This window comes from Triturus cristatus, chromosome 2_1 (assembly GCF_964204655.1).
Source record: "Triturus cristatus chromosome 2_1, aTriCri1.1, whole genome shotgun sequence".
In the NCBI taxonomy this organism is placed as follows: domain Eukaryota; kingdom Metazoa; phylum Chordata; class Amphibia; order Caudata; family Salamandridae; genus Triturus; species Triturus cristatus.
This window is the reverse complement of record NC_140581.1, coordinates 349317668-349336287: the sequence shown is the minus strand read 5'-3', so window position 1 is coordinate 349336287 and position 18620 is coordinate 349317668. Positions and strand designations below refer to the sequence as shown.

General features: G+C 42.1%; 1 protein-coding gene across 1 annotated transcript in view; it reads right to left on the bottom strand.

Moving 5' to 3' along the window:
• The window catches only part of LOC146864181 (sodium channel protein type 2 subunit alpha-like), an 869020-nt gene that overhangs the window by 621978 nt on the left and 228422 nt on the right, over positions 1-18620 (bottom strand). The window contains exons 8-9 of the mRNA XM_085638959.1: positions 8273-8460; positions 4096-4410 (exon numbers count right to left, since the gene is read on the bottom strand). Of these exons, the coding sequence (XP_085495085.1) occupies positions 4096-4410; positions 8273-8460 (503 nt within the window). The remainder of the gene's footprint in view (positions 1-4095; positions 4411-8272; positions 8461-18620) is intronic.

Genomic DNA, 18620 nt, shown 5'->3' with positions numbered 1-18620 from the left:
TGTATATGGCAGGCCTACTGGCTTTGTCAGGGTACCACCTCACTAATAACAATAACTACAAGTCATTATAGAAGATAATTTATGTTGATGACAACAATATCAATAGCGACAAGCATTCATTGTACTTGTAAATTTTAAATTGTCAAGATCAACATTTTATTTATTTTTACTACTATTAGAATGCTATTGCAATCACAGAACCAACCACAAGTGATATCTACAATCCAGAGACTCTGTACAAAGGTACAGACTTTATGAGTGCTTAACATGGTGGGGAAACTCCCCTGGAGCCATGTGCATAAGGCCCCAGGAGACTTAGGGTAATTTGGTAATATATCTGGGTTGGGGGCTGCTCCACCTCTTGTAGACCCCAAAACATGTTTGAAGCTTGTTGGTGGTGCCCCTCCCCATTTTGGGGCTGACAAACAAGCATGAAATGTAAATTCAGGCTCCTGCAGAACATTAAAGGATGCTCTTTGCCCATGTTTGTGAATATCCGAATATTGGGTTTGCCCGCTGTTCTTTGTTCAATGCGATTTTGTGCTAGTTACCCGTTCATTCCTTTTGTTTTTATCTTGGGTGTCCCTGTACAACTGTGACACCCCCATGCTGGTGAGATTTGTTGGGGGGGCCACAAGGCCGCTTCATCCTCGCTAGCTTCTGAGGATATGTGCCCCTCCTGGACTGTGTCGCGGCGGCCGGCATTTTTCATCTTGCTTCCATGCAGCTGGAACAAGTACTTCTTGTGCTCTTGCCTGCAGGAAGAGCTTGGCAATATTACCTGCCTTTGTTGCTTGTGAGCAGGGAGTTGTATGGCTAGCACAACCTGCCCCCACCCACACACAAGCATTGTCCCCGGGGCAGGTAACACATCCATTCAATGCTGCTTTCACTCCCAGGGAATGGAGAAAAAGGGACATCCTTATGTTTGGCCCCAGGGCATGCTGCTGGTGGGGGAATCTTTCACATCCCGTCTGAAGGCAGCTCCCAAATCACGCATTTGCGACTCTCGCTATTAGGAAGAGGGCATCCCTTTCTAATAGCGGGTCAACATGCTATGGACTAATGTTTTGCGACCACATTTGTGGCCGCAAAACACTCGCAGTTTACCACTTACTTCAAGTAGGTGGTAAACCACTCGCAAAGGGGAAGGGGTCCCAAGGGACCCCATCCCCTTTGTGAGTATGTGGGAAAATATTTTTTAAGAGCAGGCAGGGATTTTTCTTTTTTAAATGCATCCCGTTTTCCTTTAAGAAAAGTGGGCTGCATTAAAAAAAAAAGAACTGCTTTATTAAAAAAGCAGTCACAGACATGGTGGTCTGCTGACCCCAGCAGGCCACCATCCCTGTGAGTAGTAGCCATTCCTAATGGGGACACAAATTGCAACCTGCCTCATTAATATTAATGAGGCATGGAATTTCCGACTCAATTAGGAATCACAAACAGTGTCTGAGACACTGTTTTGCATTCTAATTAGCGAATCACAAATTGCGAGTCGCAAATACAACAAATGTGAAAAATCATAGCGGACTAAATGGGTGGAGCCCAACGTGCTACAATTTGATCTTTATTAAATATAAAAATAGGTCTTAAATCTTTGAAGAGAGTCTACAGCTGGTACAGGTCAATATTCATGGAATAAGGTATGTAATCTATAATTTGACCTTTTCTATGTGATAGTTACAACCTGAGTAGTGACAATGTATTGACAATGTCGTTTTGGGCTTAGTCACTGGGGACACATACCATTGCTAATGTCACATTTCTTTCACTCTTGAATATTATGCACCCTACCTTGTAAACAGCAAGGTGTCCTTAAAGGTGACTTATTTAATCTTTAAAATCAGGTTTTTCTATTTGTCTAAGGGCTATCTTTACAGGTCAGTGCAACAGGGTTGAAAGTGCTGCTGTCTGGCTACATAGGGTAAGCCAGAAGCCATGTTTTTCTCATCACTGTAGAGGATGGTACAGGAGGTGCCGCACTTTGCAGGTGGCACGGAACTTTTCACACCAGAGGTGTATTTCTAAATCATATACTATAGCCTTATAGGAAAGTAAATATTACCAATCAGGGTTAAGTCAATTTCGGCATGTTTATAGGGGGAGCACAGGCACTTTACTCTTGTTTAGTAGGGGTTACTGTACACAGAGTTTTAAGAACAGCAAAAGAAGGGTCCAGAAATAGGTGAACAATCTTAGATGCCCAAGCAGAAAAGGTGAATTCCCTGCAATCAGTTCCCTACTGTATCATAACTCTCAACTCATTCTCTTACCCAAGGGTGTCACCGTCCTTCAACTCATAATCACCCTCAAAACAGGCACAGTGCCTACCACAGACATTAATGGGGTCAACCACCACTACCACCTTCCCCACCCTCCATATAAATAGAATATTCATTGACATCAATGTGCGTGCCTTCCTAAACAACTGAATCTCAAGCTCCCTCTTAACTAAAAATTTTGAGAAGTATATTAAACAAGTCCTCATTATGAGTGAGCCATTACATTTGGAGAGGGGAATCAAGCTAATGTCTTGCACCAAATAACAGGCATTAAAAGTAGTTAACCCTAGAATGGGGACTAGGATGCAGACTTGGGAATACTAGGCTTTTATCTGCATGCCATTACTGATTCCCGCAACTATTGTGGGACTCGTGCCTCACTCATTTCCAATTTCAGCAGGTGGCAAATGGTTCCTGCTGGAAGGTACTCGAGGAGAAGGGATTGATAAGTGATGGGAGGCCATAGCAGGGTATGGCCAGAGAGATCATACGGAGAGAGGTGGATCTGTGCTTCTGCCCAGTCATTCACAGTTTCAGTGGGAGCAGAAACATAAAGATCTTGGGCCAGATGTACGACCCTTATTTGCGCTTGCAATTGAGCGATTGTCCCGTTTGCGACTGCAAAAAAGGGTCCTGGCATGTACAAACGCTATTTTGCAAGTCACTGACTCGCAAAATAACATTTGCAACATCTGCTACTGGGAAGGGGCGTTTACCACCTACTTTAAGTAGGTGGTAAACGACTCGCAAATGGGAAGGGGTGCCCCTTCCCCTTTGTGAGTGTGTGCGAAAATGTTTTTTAAAAGCAGGCAGTATTTCCTTAAAAAATTAAACTGAAAAGTTTCATTTTTTTTTTTAAATGCATTCCGGTTTCTTTGAAGGAAAACGGGCTGCATTTAAAAAAACAGAAACTGCATTATTGAAAAAGCAAACACAGATATCGTGGTCTGCTAACCCCAGCAGGCCACCATTCCAGGGAGTTGTAGCCATTCCCAATGAGGTAGCAAATTGCGCTTGCCTTGTAATGTTAATGAGGCATGCAATTTGTGGCCCCATTGGGAATCGCAAACAGTGTCTGAGACACTGTTGTACATGCACTTTTGCGAGTCGCAATTCGACGCAATTTGTGACTCGTAAAAGTGAATGGTCGTACATCTGGCCCCTTGTGATGCTATTCTAGGCTTCTTGCAATGAGGCCCATAGTGACAACCGCCGTTTACAGAAACTAAAATGTTTTTTTTAATATGTATTTGATGCTCCATGCATTGCAGGTCTGTTTTAAACATTCTAGGTGCTGTTATTTCTTCGGCTGGGGACCACATGTAGTGAGCTGTGGAGTAGGCCCAGGAGGCAGCACAGCGTGGACCAAGACACATAGACACCTAACTTCGACCTTAACCAAAACATTCTCTACTGTCAGGAGTCTTGTCCGAGACACCTCTCAGTCTCCAAAATACACATACATGAATTCCAGGATGGTGAAAATGTTTTTATTTCCTTCCTTAAACATATGTTTATGGCCTATACCTATACAAATCTGTCCCACTGAGATGTGCGTGGGTGTTAGGTTCTCATCTTTGTAAGAATTTGTGCAATTTTTCAGGCATAAGAACTTCTAAATGTGAATTGAGTGTAGCACTGTATACTCGTGAATAATGGGGGGTAATGTTTGTGAAGCTACAGTACAGCTCAATACAGTACAGTACATATCCTCAGGCTATCCATAGGGGTCATATCTGTAATTTACATGTGAATGAGAACATTTCAGTACGAGGCAAACCAGCATATCACATACAATTAAAAACAAACTTACCAGAGTTACTGTGCTCACCAGAATAACAACAAAGACCACGTTGTTATATATTCCATTTTGAACAAGTTTGAAAGCCAGTTTCCTCGATAATTGAAAGGTCCGTCCAAGGAGGGAATTCCAAAATGCATCTCCACAACAACGGCAGCAGCACTTTGACCAGGAGTCAGGGAAACATGGCTTCATTTCTTCCAGGTTAGCTACTACCACCACTGCCTTGGGTTTGCGCAGGCCATTCTTGAGTGGCTGCAGTTTCTTGATAGCTGTTGATTTTGGATCATTAGGAGTTTTTGAAGGCAATCCTTTTATACATTCCAACTGTTGGAAAAATAAGGTGTTTCAGTTTAAAACGTGGTTTGATACAAATGTATTTTTTCAATTAGAATCAGTGCCTTCTTTTCAGTGAAGTGGAAAGAAGTACATACATAACCAGTGCCCAGGTGGTGTTTATGTCCCTATGCTGTAAAAACCCTGAACTCCCTAAACCTCAGAATCTTTGGATGAAAATGTAGCCTGGCAATTACCGACAGGGTGACTGCTCTCAATATGTAAGCTGGCATAAGGAGCCTACATGCATGCTTGGTTTATAGACACAATTTACATTCGAATCGGGTCTCTGTAACATCCTAAGTGTCCCTACTCCAACTGGATGGCGATGGTGATGGAAAATCCTCTGTGATGCAGTGGTGGAGAACCACTAGCAGTATTACCTCCACCATACTATCCATATCATAAAGGACATTGTTCCTGAACTTTGCCCACTAAATGTAGTACTTCCTGAACAAAACAAAGGACTTTCAGTTGCCACTAAACTTCAAACCAAACCATAGGTTTTAAGATGTTGTTTCATCTGAGTATCTATTACTCACTGGACCAAAGACATTCACAATTATTTTCACCACCCCCAACTGCCATTACCAGCTAAAAACTGACCACCAGTCATTCCGCTGCACAATAAATGTCATGGGCCTTATATATGTGTCACTGAGTTGAAACTAGGAACCCACTACTCTCACTTCAAACTTTGGTGCCTCTCTCCATTTATTTCTCTGAGATATTGTACTTATTTATTAATTTTACTCCTTCTTTTTAGTCTCGCCTGGGAAGCGCTTGTGCTGTCTCTTCGAGACATGCTGTATTCAGGATATGTGCATAAAGCTCCGCCCACTTCCCACCCATCTTTTTTATTGGCTCCTGTCCCTGTCCTTTGGCAGCTTTTCATTGGTCAATAGGCTTAGTAGTCCCTCCTTAGTACCGCCTTGTCCCTTCTGTAACCTCCCATGAGGACAACCTCCCATGAGGACACCCCTTGCTACATGTGTTACTCTCTAGGTTTTAATTACAGCCTCAAGGCACAATTTTCTTAAAAGGCTTCAGGCAAGACCCACACATGGTACTAAGCTAGGCTGGCAGTGGTTACTTTGCTCACTAGAACCTCTCACATGTATATGAGACTGTCTATAAATTTCCCTTCATCAGTTCCACACAGAGTACAACCTAATACGAAAATAATAAGGCAATAATTATTTTGTCAGATTTCAAAGCTATTCATTGTATACATGGACATAGCTATTTGAATGTACTCGTAGTACTGTCTTGCAAGCAATGCATTATGGGTAGGGTGGATTTACCATATCTTCTGCAGGATGCAGTACCATTTGTGACCAAAAGAGGTCCACAGTGCTGGTGCCTTGCTCACTAGGGACCTCTAGAAGCAGTTTGCGGTACTGCACCTGGACATGCAGTGCTGCTGCCTTGCTCACTAGAGACCTCTAGTAGCAGCTTGTGGTACTGCACCACGACATGCAGTGCTGGTGCCTTACTCACTACGGACGTTTAGGAGAGCTTGTGGTACTGCACCTAGACATGCAGTGCTGGTGCCTCGCTCACTAGGGACCTCTAGGAGCAGCTTGCGGTCCAGCACAGAGACATAAAATGCTTGTGCCTTGCTCACTAGTGACCTCTAGAAGCAGCTTACGGTACTGCACTGAGACATACAATGCTGGTTCCTGGCTCACTACACAAGCATTTTACAATGCACTAGGTCTTGCATTACTGAAAGCATGAGCTATTGGCGTTGCACTATTGTTTCCAACGCCAATTCCTCAAACTATCAGTAATACGAGACCTATTGCATTGCAAATGCTTATTATATCTGCTTCCTGTGATTTTACTAACCAAAGCAGTGTGATGTCACTTGTTGTGCTGTCTTCCAACTTAAAGTCATTTTGATAGAACGTCCTTTGAGGTCTTCAAAAGACTTCAACAATAGTAAAATATATATTTTACTACAAATAAATCCGCCCAACGAAAATCCTCTCTATGCTTAAACTGATATGGCCTTGTTTGGCATTAGATCATAATGGAGCAGTCACCAAACATTGTCAGATGCCCTGCCCTCGCAAATATTGATATCTCCACCACATTTATAGGATTAGGACCCAACAGCTTGCCTGAATTTGTAGTCCGAGCCATCTCCAGTAGTAGAAACAGTCTTTCTCTCTCATAACCAGTCTGTAAGAATCGTGTTAGATGAGGCACCTTAAAGTGGTCCTTTCAACATAATAACTATCAGTATGTTTCATGCTCAGAAAAACCATGTGCACCATGATGGCCCAGGGCATAACAAATGCTTTATTGATCCAATCCCTAGAAGAAAACCTCCAGCGTGCTAGGGAAATTGCATTTTTGTTTTTCAAAGCCAACTTCTCTTTTCGGAGACTTGACTGTGAAAAACTGCTGGCCTGGTGTAGTTGGCTGATTCTTCCAAAAAAGGTGGCAACCTGCTCCTCTCTTGTCAACGTAAGAACTTTTGACCCAAATTCATATCAGCCTCTATGCAGCAGCAAATATTATATATGTCTTTAAAAAATGTTAGGGCCACATTTATCAAACCTTTGTGCAGGTACAAAGTGACACATACCATGACAGAGGCTTGAAGCATACTTTAAAGCCATTTGTTTTTGTATTGATTGTTTAGAATGAAACGCCTAGTGGCCAGTCTGAACCTGATGCTACTGTGTACTAAATTGCATCAAAGGGGCATTGCATGGGTGATACATGGGCATTCCTATGTACCTATCTATGTTTTTCAATGCAGAACCCTAGCTACAAAAAGGATGGTATACTAGCATTGTGGCAAAAGTGTATGCTTCTCCGAAACAGTCATAACGCTGGAGAAGGTTTTCTTTTTTCGGAACTTTTCAAACTTTGCATGTTTGCTGTTAAGGACAGCACACATCCAAACTTGGAAATCTTGGGAGTATGTCTACGCATAAAGCGACTAAGTCACAAAGCTAAACATACATTTTTTGTGTACGTTTACAAATTTTTGCAATTCACAAAGGAATTTTACGAATAGTATCTTTACGACTGCGGGTTCTCAGCATTCATGACAGAGACTGCACACATAAAAAGATATGCAGTCCTAAAGATACAATTTGTAAAATTGCTTTGTGAATTGAAAAAAATAGTAAACTTACTCAAAATTGTTAATTTACCTTTGTGAATCAGGCTCAGTATTTTATAATTCAAGAATATCCTTCCAGTATAAAAACTGTTCTAGATAACATGCTAGACGTACTTTAGACATGTGTGGCGCAAGGCTGCATAAAGGGTGCCAGTGGATGGTGAGAGACAAACTGCATCATATTGTAGCAGAAATGGCACTGCACTATACAGCACAATTACAAAGTTAGAAAAGTATTAATGCATAGTTTTTGTACTGGAAGTGTGTACTCCAGGACAAAACCTATTCTTAAGAGAAGACACACTAGTGTAAGGGGTGTGCGCATTTGTGCATGCAACCTTTAGTGTCCCAGCGGAACCGAAGAACAGCACCATATCTTAGGAGTTATGGCGCTGTGCTGCTCTCTCTCCTTCACACAAAGCAGCGCAACAACTTTGGGCGCTGCACTGCGTTGCAAGAAATGGTACTAAATCCATCCAATGGAACCAATTGATGTATTGCAGAGTCACAGATTAAGCGGCACTAACCTGATAAAATGTTCCAACTCAACATAAAATACCCTACGATACAAGAAACAGCAGTTTTAAATTGTTGTGCTGGCTGTCATAATGCCTCTAACGGTTCCTGGTCAAGATATATGTTAAACAATGCAGTCAAATTTCAATAGGAAGATTTTCAATTACAATTGTTTAACACCTCATAGGTGGTTACCTCTAATGGAGTCGACACTTTGTCCCCCTCATGTGTGAATGACGTTGTATCACACAGAGCGCTGACTGTTGACACTTCTATCTGAGGCAGCGAACCCGGTGTGAAATGGTCAGTGTGGCAGTGACATGCTGGTCCACATAATGTACAGTCTCCGACGCCTTTGGTCACTATATTCCTGATATTAACGGCTAAATTGAAAGGGATGACACATTATAAATTGTATTTATTTTAACTTGGTTTGATGTTAAAAACACATCTTACATATTTTTAAAACATATATTAAATTAATTCATTTTTTATAAATCTTACCTTATCAAATCAGGTCTGTTAGCCAATTCTACTTTTCTGCAGTCATCTATTTATTTCTTCTATGGTAAGATGAATTGTGCATGTCATAAACAGCCTATGCTTGCATGTGGACTGATAACCTAGCACCTACAGAATGAGAACCTCCAGCACAGGTCTTCAAACTTTTTTTGCTCTGAGCCCCCACAGCAAAAGGTTTTGAAGTCAGGCCCTCCCCTTCAAACCTGGAGAAGCAGGGAAGAGCAGTGGGGTGGAGCTTATGAGATCATTTTATAGATACTTTTCCCACAATACTGTGAGATATAGACTAGAGAAAACTCATCAAACAAAAACAGGAATTGACCAAAAAAATGTGCTCCCCATAATTTGGGTGTTGTTAGTCCACTGCACTCCTGCACCCCAATGCAACTGCACCTAGTGCACTAATGATATCTGCGGCACTAAGTGGCTTTCTATCTCCTTCGCCACTTTCACCCATTACCCGCCATGCCCGATCATCACTCCAATCTTGAAGTAGGTTCTCTGTCCCTTTTTTTAAATTTGTGCATCAGTTTTTTATGGAGTGGGCTCAGCCCAAGGGCACAAGAACACTTTACATGAGCACCAGAAACATTGTCCAAGGTCAGGTTCATTCTTATAATTTTTGTAGACACGGGGAGTGAATCCCAGAATATTGAGCTGATGTTAGGACTTGAACCTAGTTCCCCAGTTCTAAATTCAGCAGCACACAGCGTTAGGACACATTTCCTCCCTTTTAGAAAAAATATAACTCTAATGTGTTTCTTCCCCCATTTTGCATCAAAAGTGCACTCTGCTGTAATGCTGCCAATGAAACTGAACCCCCATACTTTTGCTCAGAGAAGGAAAGTCATAATTGTGATCCTGTGGGTCCCTGGACCCAGGTGATGCTGCACATGCTTCACAAATAATAGTTACTGCTTTGTTAAGTGGGCTGTTTCCTCTGCCCTTTTTTAAACAAATGGGCTCCCATCTTGCCCCATCCCACTTGCTGCCAACTATCTGGCGCCCAAACGAAGGTGTCGCCTCTGCTCTAATTTTCCCCATCCATGGGCCATTGCTTTGAGGTCAAAAGCAACACAGGCACAGCAAGGGGACCTCATGTTTGTAAAGAAGGATAGTAAAAGGCCACTGTAATCATGCGATTTTGTGAACATTTTGTTTTCTGCATAATTATGGATTTGTTATATTTGCCACATAAAAGATTCCATGGTCTGCTGCAAATTCTGTAGAATTCAACAACAAAAAATGTGTTTTGTAGCTCAAACGGATCAAAAGTTACTAAAAACATGGCAACATATGTTGCTGCACAGTAAAAGGCCCTTTGCAAAAGTTGACTGGTCGTCTTCTGTTTCTTATTGCTAGATTTGATGGTAGACTGGTACTGATGAGGGGAAGCCTATGCCAGGCAGTGTTAGCAAATGTATAAATTACAAAATAATGAAATGATACTATCATAAAATGTATTGCATTACACCACATAATTAGTTTTTTGCAACATAATTTAGTCAAGCCTGCCACATGCTTTGGTACTCCCCTGCCGCATAATTCCAGTGGCCCTGGATATAGTTGGCCCCTCATGCTTTTTAGCCCCGTGCAATTGATAAACCACGAAACTTTAAGGCTTCCCGGGAGCTAGTAAAGTCTTTAACTGATAGAATGGCTGGGAGCTCCACCATGACAAAGTTTTATTCTTCTTGCAAGGTAATATAAGGGGGGTATGACCAGCTGAGTTATATAGTGCATCTTCCTAGTGGTTACGTACAAAAATGCTTCTAGGTATAGACTAATTACGTATTATTAAAATAAATATAAATAATGATTAACATATGCCCATTGCTTTTTACCACTGGCTGAGACCTCTTAGTGCTGAAAATACACGAGTCACTATTCCACACTGCACCAACCAGGATTCAAAACTTTGAGTTTCAGGTCACGCACACGATTCATAATGTACGTGTACATTTTCCACTGATTAGTTTAACTTGCATTTATTTTTAATTTCAGGTATATGTGGGTTTATTTACATGTAGTTACTTCAAAGTGCACAAAATACCAAAATATTGACTGAGTATGTTTAGCCACATCTTTGATCCCACCACGCCACTCTTACTGACTGTGCCCCAGGCAATCAAGATTACAGTTCCCCTCTTTTTATGCAGTTCAATCTCTGCATATAAATATAGACAGTCTGAAAAGATGCCAATAAACAAGGTCGTGCTTCCAGGCCATCTTCATTTACAAGTCCTTGCAGATACATTTTTGTCCCCCCTTGCAAATGCAGCCACGGACACCTAGGGGGTGCACGCCGCACAGTTTGAAAACCTCTGCCTTACACGGTAGATTTACTACCAACTCAAGAAACCAAAGTTGCCAAGTGTACTAAGATATGGTGCAGTGTTGCTCTCTCTATAGAACAGGCACACAATCAGGCACTATGGAGTAAATGTGTCTGCGTCATGCCACCATAGGTTTTGTACTGGAAGGCTACCATTCCAGTACAAAACATGGGAGTAATTCTCTATGGCAACCACTCCTTCATCCCACAAACAATACAGTTTTCAAACTGGCATTCCATCACTTTCGACTGTTGAAGAGGGACCTGCCCCTACGTTATTGCTCCCAGACAATCACCATTATCCTCACAGTGATGAAATCCCACTACTTCAATAGCGGTGGAAGGCTCTCCTTCTCATTTCACTCATAAAACTCCAGAGAGTTTAATAATACTATTCTCCACTATTTCTTAGCCTGAATCAGATGGACTAAATCTCTCCTGCTCTCATATCCCCTAAATGGTTCTTGGTAAAGTACAGAGCAACATTAGAGCTCTCTGCTTAGTGAATACAACACTATCTTGCATGACTGCTAACTATCTCAGTGTCTCAGGTCTTTTCACATCCAAGACTCTTCCTTCTGGAATTCTCTGCCCTTTTATCTCAGTCTAGAAAGTTGCCATCTCAAGTTCATACAAGCCTTAAAAAAGTATTGCTCTACCTAGGGTTTTGGTTCTAAATTTATCATTACCTCACATTACACATCAGTTTGGTCTTACCGTCTACAATCGCCCAAGACGTGTTGGACCATTCCAACACGATCTATGGACTCACTCTTCTTCTAAAATAAATGTAACTCCTTACCGGGTTGCATTTATTGGTGTACTTTCTTTGGTATCAGTCTCTGCTGTACATTGTATAATAGGTTCCTTCTCTGATCCTGCAGTGGAACCTGACTGCATTTTCTAATCATGCGACCCCCCCTCTCCAAAGCCACTGCTGAGTGGTATGCACCACCTTACAAAATGCATTAAAAAAAATTTTATATATATATATATATATATATATATATATATATATATATATATATATATATATATATATATTCACTTAAAAAACCATAGGTTTCACACAGGTTATAGTTAGGTGGACATTTCACTCGTAAAAAAACAATGAAATTCCCCCGTTATAGTTAGTTCAGATAACTATAACTCGCGCGCCCGCAATCCACTGCTCATGACGTCACACATTACATCACTCATGACATAGTCAATGGCATCACTCATGACATCACTGATGACATCATCCTTGTGATAGAGTGGCGGTCGCACGAGTTATAGTTATCTGAACTAACTATAACGGGGGAATTTCATTGGTTTTTTACGAGTGAAATGTCCCCCTAACTATAACCTGTGTGAAACCTATGGTTTTTTAAGTGAATTTGCAAGGTTTTTTAAATGCTAATTCCTAACTATAACGTGTGTGAAACCTATGGTTTTTTAAGTGAATTTGTACGGTTTTTTAAATGCTAAGTTATGTATTTATTATTATTTTTTTTTTTTCAAGGTTTTTCACCGTGCGCGCACCCCAGCGATTTTTTTCGAAAATAAACAATAGTTTTTTTCACCCTTGGGGGTCCTTCTGTGACCCCCTGACAAACGCTAGGGGGTCAGGAACTCTCTTCCCTGCCCCCTTTTCACGTTTTCCACCTTTTTTCCTCCTTTCCTTTTCAGTGCGAGAGCGAGACAAAATGGCAGCGACACTTCCTGATTTCGACCGATTCGAATGTTTACTGACATCTATCAACCAATCAGAATTTCGCTCGCGCACGGCACCGTGCGCGCGTATAGATATTTATATGCTTTTAAATGCTATTTTTGCAGGAAATACTGAACAGATTGACACCAGACCTGCAAAAGGCACTTCCCTGACCTGAGGACTACCTCTCTGCCAAATTTGAAGTCATTCTGTTCAGCCGTTCGGGCTGTACCATCGACTAAAGGTCCTATGGAAAAATGCATGGGGAAAACGCGTTTTGGGAACCCCTTTTTTCTCGGCCCCCCCTTGACGAATCACCCCGAGACTTTCAGGGCAGGAGCTGAGCAGAGCGCCCCATTAGTTTTTAAAATTTCGCGAGGATTCGTCAACCGGCGCCAAAGTTATTCAAAATAGAATTTTCAGATTTCCTATGGAAACACGGTCCTAACTATAACTATCTACTGGCGACCGCCAATAGATAATATATATATATATATATATATTTTACAACAGAGATGCCCCAAACATCGAAAGCGCACTCCGAAAGACAGCCGAATTCTACACATTTCAGTAGAGTTCTTTAATTTTTCAACCGGCAGGCAGCAGGCATTCCGATTAAAGCCCTACGCGTTTCGGAAGTGTTTCTTCCTTGATCACGGGCGGTTACATGTCGAGGAGGCAGGATGTGCAATGTCCCACAATTACTTGATTTTTAAGTCCTCTAGTGGTCCGCCCTCCTGTGGGCGTATTTTCTCAGCAAGCATTCTGGTGCTTGTGGTCCATTGACACGATAATTTATTTCCTTTAGTGGGCCCTGCTCTGCAACATTGTTTTTTCCCATATTTACAAGCTCTCCAGTGAGCTAGACTGTAGCCTCCGGTTAAGTTATATTTTGCTGATTCTTTCGCTGTAATGCGATGAAGGCCCGTCTTCATGCAACAGAACTTATATATATACATATACATATCTCAAGGTCAACAATGTCAACCTACAATACTGTAACATCCACTAGATTGATCTTCTGCTATGTGGTAAGTTAAGTATACATTTACTGTTTTTAACTCTACCTATAGTTACACAAGTAGGAAAGTATAGGTGGACTTAAGAACAGTAATTATATATTTACGTTACAATATAGTGGTAGATCGATGTGGTGGATGCAAAATTTGTATCAGGAGATATGGTGCATGCACAACCCATAACTTTACTGAACCTAAGCAATGCTTTTGTTGTATATACTTTGCTAAGATATCACTGTTTGATACTGTTTTGAATTTTCAGATAATTCTAACTAAACCAAAGGAGCAGGTGTATATGGTCAAGATTGAGTAAGGCGTGGTTTGGTTTATGGTAAATAATTTGTGTATTTGGCCCTGCTTCACTTATTATAATGTCCTCTGTGATCTTTTTTTCAGTGTGGGTGGTATTTTTGTGTTATCTGACTGCTTCTTTCGCAAAGCGAATACCTGTGCTGTTTAATCATTTTAATCATGATATTCTCGCCTTTCACTGCAGATTGTTGCATACACTATCATATTTGCTCTCCCTCAGGTCACATAATTTACATTACTGTCAGATATTTACTTTATTTAAAAAATCTTATATAGTGCTCCTTGACAGCAATGTAACAAGGCACTTTATTTGTAACTCAACTTCAGGCTCACTGACAGCATTTGCACAGATTTGACTGGTTCTCTTGGCTTTTATGTTCAGGGAAAAATAATACAGGAGCTTGTGTGAAAGCTGGATTTTGAGATGCTTTCTGAAGAGCGTCTTTCTAATTTTGACCAGTAAAAAGTTCCAGGTGGAAGAGGTGTTAAAAGATAAGGATAGTTCCTGTGCAGATGTAGTTCTGAAGTTGGATACCTCAAGCTGGATGGTATTTTTGCTTGTGAGGCCTCTGAGGCAGCAACTAGCAGCAAAGTTAGCCACAGGCTTGTCTATACAGCCAGGTTTTTAGGAGTTTCCTAAATCCCACTTAATTGCCTGAAGTACTAATGTCAGAGTGAGGAGTGTTGCAGGTGTGGGGAGCAATTGCTGAAAACCTAACCCATATCAGCCGCTTCCTTTCACTTCTAGAAACAGTTTGTAAATTCAGGTGGGCTTTTGTAAAATGGCAATTAGGGGTGTAGAGCTGAATTCTGGAGGACACGAAGGCCGGGCTTTCGCCACAAAAGTATTAGAAAAAAATGCAAGCTGTTTTGAAGATAGTACTCTGAGCTGCAGGAAGCCATTGTAGCTTTTCCATCAAAGGGTTAGTGTGGCAATGTCTGCGCTAACAGAAAACCAGCCAAGCTGTCTGATTTTGAGCTAATGGCAACCTGCGGTTTAGGCTAATAGAGACTCCTTTAAGTACCTCCCCAGTGTCAATGACAGACGCTCTGGGGAGGGAGTGCAGCCATCTGTCGCACTTATCGGGTCAAACTGAACATATTAATGCTGCTTAGCAATTTTATTTAGCTTTGATGATGACTGTGTTGTTCAACTGTTGGACTTCTCAATGGTGAAGGAGGTAGAACAGTGCTAGGTTCTGGGCTCTGGTAGTCTTTAAGTGGTCAGGTAAAGGGAGCAACTCAGGAATTACAGATTAATTTCATTGTGTTGTACCCTCTGTGGGGTGTATGCACAACCCTGCTTGCAGAGGTCTACATGTTTTTGAGAGGGAGGCCGGTATACTCTTTCTGGCCTCTAACAACACTTACTACCAGTGTTAGACTTGGTATCTTTGGTGTGGTTCCCCCCTCACTTTTTTCCTCTGCCGCCTGTATTTTTGATGCTGTGCTGGATTTTGTTTTTGCTTGCTTAGATGCTTTGGGCACTTTACCAATGCTGATCAGTGTCAAAGTGCAAGTGCTCCCTGTGTAAATTGTTGTTACAATTGGTTCTCCCTGATTGGCATATTTGATGTACTGGTAAGTACCCTGCAAAGTGCACTGAAGTGTGCCAGGACCTGTAAATCAAATTCTACTAGTAGCTGCAGTACGGATTGCGCCACCCACATTGCAGTGTCTGTGCTCAGTTTGTCAACGGCCATGTCGACCTGCCAAGTTCACCTTGTCAGGCCCTAACCTTCCCTTTTCTTACTTGTAAGGCACCCCTATGGTAGGACCAAGGTACATCCCTGAGCAGAGTGACTGTGAAAGGTAGGACATGTACTGGTGTGTGTGGCATGTCCTGATTGTAAAATACTGCCAATTTCGTTTTTCAATATTGAACGACTATCTGCCTCATAGGATAGAATGGTAAATACTTTGTAACATCTTACAAGTATAACTTCCCATCGTACAAGATAAAGAAATACAGTTTAGTCTCTCTGAAGTCAGGATTGTATAACCCATGTTTTATTGAAGATGTTTTTTAAATTGTGTTTGAAAAAGCCACTTTTAGGAATTGGCCATTTTCTTGTTTAACCATTTTAACCTGTTTGGTTATTGACTGTCTGGGTTTGGAGTGACAGTGGCTGGGGATGTGCATGTACTGTAGACAACCACTGAAGGGGTTTAGGTGTGCCTGGCCCTTCCTGGATGACTCAGAGCTGGGCTGAATATACCTTGGCTGAATTTAGAGTAGTGGGAGGAGATTTCCTTGCATTGAATAGAGCCTGGCTTCCTTGCACAATGCTGTCTCCACCCCCTGTGGTCAAACTGTACCAGTGAGGGCAGAACTGGTTTGGACTGGGCTCAGAGACCCTTCCACAAGGAGAACAGAACTGGTTTAGACTGGGCTCAGAGACCCTTGCACAAGGAGAACAAATACATTTTGGGATATAAGTATTAGACTCAAAACCCCAGAACTTTAGATCACTTCTGGACATAAGAGTAACCTTTTCCAAGGAGAAGAGCTGAAGAGCTGTGAGGAGGAGAACTGCCCCTTTGCTGTGTGCTGTGTGGGACTGGCCTGCAGTGGCTGCTTCTGCCGAGGCCAGAACAAAGACTGGATCTTTGCTTTGAACCTGCTTGAAGAAGATCTACAAGGTCCTGTGTGTGCTAGCCCCCTGTTCTGAAGGTTCAGGGACACAAATACTTCACCCCCAGCTCCCCTGAACTCTGCTGCTGAGAGTTCTGACCTGCCAGGAGGCGCCTGTTCCAGTTCTGGGCCTCTGGAGTTTGTGCTTGCTGCTGGGAGGTGGATTAACCTAAATAACTGAAGAAATCGATGCATCACTCTTTTTGTGGCTGTTTTTCCGAAGCAGCACTGATGTGCGAGAAGAATTTCCATGCATCACAGCGCCGCTGCTGTAGCGATGCAGCGCCTTTCACCATTGCAAGAACCGACGCACCGAGGGATCGCGGCTGAAGAAAGCGCCGCAGCGCCGCACAACGCCACCGCCACATCCGGGATTTCCACACATTGCACCTGTGCGGCAAGTTTTCCCGACGCTTCACCCACGAACCAGAATTGTCTTAGAGTCTACACATCACTTCCCCCTACAGACAAGATTTGATGCATCACTTCTCCAGCGTGTAGCACAACTGACGCATCGTCTCCCCATAGTCTCAGGAACTGGCGTATCTCTTTGTTTTTCAACGCTTCCCTTGTCTGCGGCTGTTTAGCCTTGTGAATTTTAATGCATCTACAGGTACTTTGTGAGAAATCACACATCCTTAGTTTTCTATGGACCTAGTTGTTTGAAACCTTTTTAAAGTCAAATTCTTATTACATGTATGTTGAATTGTTGTCATTTTGGTCTTGTTTAATTTAGATAAAGACACTTTATTTTTCCTAAACTGGGGTGGTGTCCATTTGTGGTGTTATCACTGTATTACTGTGTGTATTGAGAACAAATACTTTACTCATTGACTTTGGGATACGTCTGTCTGCTCACGCCAAGTTACCCAGGAGGTGAGCAGGGGTTAAAGTGTGAATCCCATTACCCTGACTAGAATCAAGGGTCCCTATTTGGACAAAGGTACCTATCTCTGCCAACTAGAATCCCCCATTTCTAACAACTAGCACAATGGAAAAAAACATCTTTTCGGAATGTAATCTGTCCCTGTAGCAAATACATTTTGTTGAGGTAAGGAAAATGAGAAAGGATCTCTTACAAGAAAAATCCATCAGATGTTTATATTCTTTATGCACGCAACACTCTCCTACTTGAACATTTGACATTCTGCTGGATAACAACGTAATAACACAATTAAAACAAGGCATGGCATATCACAGTAAAATAGTCCCCCAAAGAGGCTGTGCTGCATTGCATGACAGGGAGGGAGCAGGAGAGTGCCATATCTTCAGCGATATGGCGCTGGCTCTCTCCTCCTCCCTCTCTAGCGCCGCCGCTGATTTCAGCTGCTGAGAACCACGGACACACCTTAGCGCATTGCGCTATGGTGTGGGCGTCAATCAAGCATAGGTTTTGTAAAGGAAGGCTAGCCTTCCTCTACAAAATACCATGCCTAGACAAGATTTAAAGCATGTTCCCCTTTGTATATGTGTTGCACTGTGTGGCACACATGCAAAGTCGGAAAAAAAGGAGAAATGAACACATTTCTCCTGTTATTGCTCCTTTAAAGCGGAGTTAACGTTGGTGCTAAAAACCCTCTCTACAATTGTTTGTAGGTAGGGTTTTGCATCAAAAGGCAGAGTGGTTGCATGGGAACATCCATGTAGCACCCCCTTGGTGCTAAGTGACGCAAAGCAGTGCTACTTTTAGGGTAGTTTCCAGCGCAAAAAACTTGTTTAAAATAAATTCTCCACAAAAAAAAACATTTTGTGGTGGTTAGCTTCACTTTTTTGATGCTACCCCAGTGCTAAATGTTTGAATATCTACCCCTCAGTGTTCCCTTTCTATGATACAAATGTTTAAAGCAAAACGAAGCGCGCCCTCCTCCTGCTCCCTTTGTTACCCCTCTTACCAGATCCTTCTTTGAAGAGGCATTTGAACGAGCAGTAAACACACTGCCTGAGTCACTGCTTGAGTACCTTTTTAAAGAAAATTGATCGCATACGTCAGTGAGCAATTACTTCGAGCTGACTGTCTACTGCAC